This window comes from Thalia democratica, unplaced genomic scaffold (assembly GCF_965202585.1).
Source record: "Thalia democratica unplaced genomic scaffold, ktThaDemo2.hap1.1 HAP1_SCAFFOLD_2000, whole genome shotgun sequence".
NCBI lineage: Eukaryota > Metazoa > Chordata > Thaliacea > Salpida > Salpidae > Thalia > Thalia democratica.
The window spans coordinates 1-2934 of NW_028140787.1; the positions used below are offsets into that span (position 1 = coordinate 1).

At 32.5% G+C, this 2934-nt stretch overlaps 1 protein-coding gene across 1 annotated transcript; it reads right to left on the reverse strand.

The window, feature by feature from the left end:
• Positions 1–472: 472 nt before the first annotated feature.
• On the reverse strand, positions 473–1556 carry LOC145849059 (kelch-like protein 35; the record flags this gene model as incomplete). Its single annotated transcript, XM_082954147.1, has 1 exon — positions 473–1556. A coding segment is annotated over exon 1 (1084 nt), but the record flags the coding sequence as incomplete, so codon positions are not given.
• Between the last annotated feature and the right edge of the window lie 1378 nt (positions 1557–2934).

The window sequence follows — 2934 nt, forward strand, 5'->3', positions numbered from 1 at the left end:
CTAAGTGTATTAATTAGTAAAGCAGTGAAATGTAAATAACAAGTAAAGTAAAGAGATTTTGAAAATGGCGTCGATTAGCTTTGAAATTCAGCTAACGGGCGTTTATGAAAACAAATTTTGGAAAAGCTGGTTAATTCAAATAGAATGTTAGTAGTTTAACACTTTTATATAAAAAGCTTTTTTTTATAAAGTAGAGACTGACAAGACATATAAAGGTATCCAAGCGGTGTAACTAATTAAAGGTTTTTTTGTGCACCAGGTCTCAGGAATGAACATTTTGAGTGATTTTATTTTTGTCCTCAGTAAATAAAATTAGGAATGAATCTTAGCTTTTCTTTATATTTAAAACGACTAAATTACCTTACTTGCAAAAAAAAAAACCATAAAAAACTATACTAGCATAATGGTAATTTCACACAACAAAAGTCACAAAGACTTTTGGTCACCTCAAAAGGCTCTTTTGAAAATTCACCTTTATCAACGTCATAAACCGCCATGAACGAATTTTCCTTTTGAACACAGAAAATTTTCCTGCCAATCGACAAAGCTTTATTGTAGTATATCTCACGGTTATTCAAAGCAACAAATCTGTTACAAGAGCTGTCGAACACCTCGCAACAACTCGGACCTCTCCCAACGACGAACAACTTTCTGCTGACCACGACCAAACTGTGTTCAATCACCCTCCCCACCGTGCTCGGCATCGGCGTCCACGCATCAGCGAACGGGTCGTACGACTCCACTGTGCTTAGCCAACCCTCCGCATCGTTCCTTCCACCTGACACCACGACTCTTTCTTCGTACACCGCGCAAGCCGCATTCGCTCTCGGACTGCGCATCCCCGAAACTTCTTTCCACTTGCAACCGTCTAACCGCAAACAAGATGACGTCATATCGCCTCCGATGACGAATATTTTGTCCGTGTACGCGCATGCGCAGTACAGCTTGCGTTCGTCGATCACTTCACCCACTTCCTCCCACACGGTGGCGGATGGTGAATACTTTTCAACACTTCTCACCCACGCGCCGTTGAAGTAACCGCCGAACAAGTAGACTTCGCCTCTCAAACAAACCGCTGTGGGACGCCTTCGGTTCTTCACCTTGGGGAGGACTTTAACGCAGCCGAAATCGCTCGCGCCAAACAGCTTGACGTTTTGAAAAGCGCTGCCTGAAGTGTAATCGTAGCCGCCTATGATCAGTATGTTGAACAAGTTTTGATCGCAACATCGACTTTTCAATTTTTTCTCAGACGTAGTACGCAAGAGATCACCTTCGTTTTTCAAAACTTCGTTCATTACTGGGTTGCATTCATTAATTTTAGAAAAAGAAGACTTTTCAAAAAAATGCTTCAAAGCGTCTGCTGGTAGCAAATTGAGACGAACTTTTAGCAACAAGCGTTTTGCGAATTTGCTACGTTCTTTAACATTGTGACGTATCCATCCATCAGCAGCATTAAATACTTCAAGTTCCGACGTAACGTGAAGTCCAGAACTTGCAACTATTTCGTATATGTTCATAAAGTCTAACTCTAAGAAAATCGGATTTGCAGTCACCATTGTAAAGCATCGTTCTATTAAACTTAGTGCTGACTGATGAAGACTTGGCAAGTTAAAAATGTTTGTCAAATGGTAATTGATAAGCACATTCTTTATATTTAAACTGTCTTTCATCATTCCACACAGCTTTGCTTCTACCCTTTTATCAATTAAAAGTTTGTTTAACTTCAATATAAAAGGTATTTCGTTTTGGTCTTGTATCACACCTGCTGATTAAATTAAAATATTTTTTATAATGTATAAATTTTAAAGATGTTAAATGCATCATTAAGAAAGAGATTTATAATCTTCTTCACATGATAGTTAATTTAGTATATTGATATTTTGTATTGAATAACATTTTCAGGTATTAAAATGCTGTAATGCATAAACCATCATAACAATAAAAACAGTACCAAATTTAATAAATGTAAGATTGTTTCTTTTCTAATGATGAAATTTAAAAATTGTATTAGCTGTTTTAAATTAGTTTTTTTAATATTTGTAAAAAGAAACTTTTATACAAGTTTTGTCTAAAACTTAAACTTGTAAAGTGTTTATTGTGAGATATCTGCGTAACAAGTTACTAATTTTAACTTATAATTACTATTTTATGTTATTAAACTTGAAAACACTGAATAAATTTGAAACAAAACTGGGATACAAAATATTGATTTAAAAATCCTAATAAAAAAATGAATTTTCTTAAGCAACTTAAAAATAAACATAATAACTATATATAATTATAAATAAAGCATGGGTTTAGCTTTTTAAAATTATGAGTACATTCAATATTTTATATGGTACAGTTTTATTATAAAAATAGATAAATAACTTTAACATAACACTACATTTTTTTTACACCAATAGCAAATTAGTCGAAAACTTTCAATACTTTGTTTAAATTTTTGCGGATTTAAATTAAGATAAATTTATAATCAGTTTTAATTCAAAATAATATTATTTAATTTAAGTTTTTGCACACGCTAAATCCTGGCTGTTTTCAATCCGTTCAACTCCTACTGTAGTTTTATTTTCATTAAATTTCTTTTCCCCTTAGTTATTTTAAATTCTAGTCAACTTATACCCATCTAATCAAAACCCTTTAATAAGATCTAAGAAAAATTTTATCACACATTGAGTCTAAAACTGCATCACGATAAGTTTTTTTTTAATAAAAAAATCGCTAACTAGTAAAAGAAGAGGCGTATTATAGTTTAATTTTTGTTTAATTTTGAAAAATTTTTATAGTAGTAGAAACTGATTCCACAAATATTAATCTACACTGCTCTAAAATCTATAAAAATTATGAACTGAATTAAGAACAAATAAAAATAATATTACTGTAGCTTGCCACAAGAATGCTTTAATTTTAATATATTTTCAGATGGTACTATAG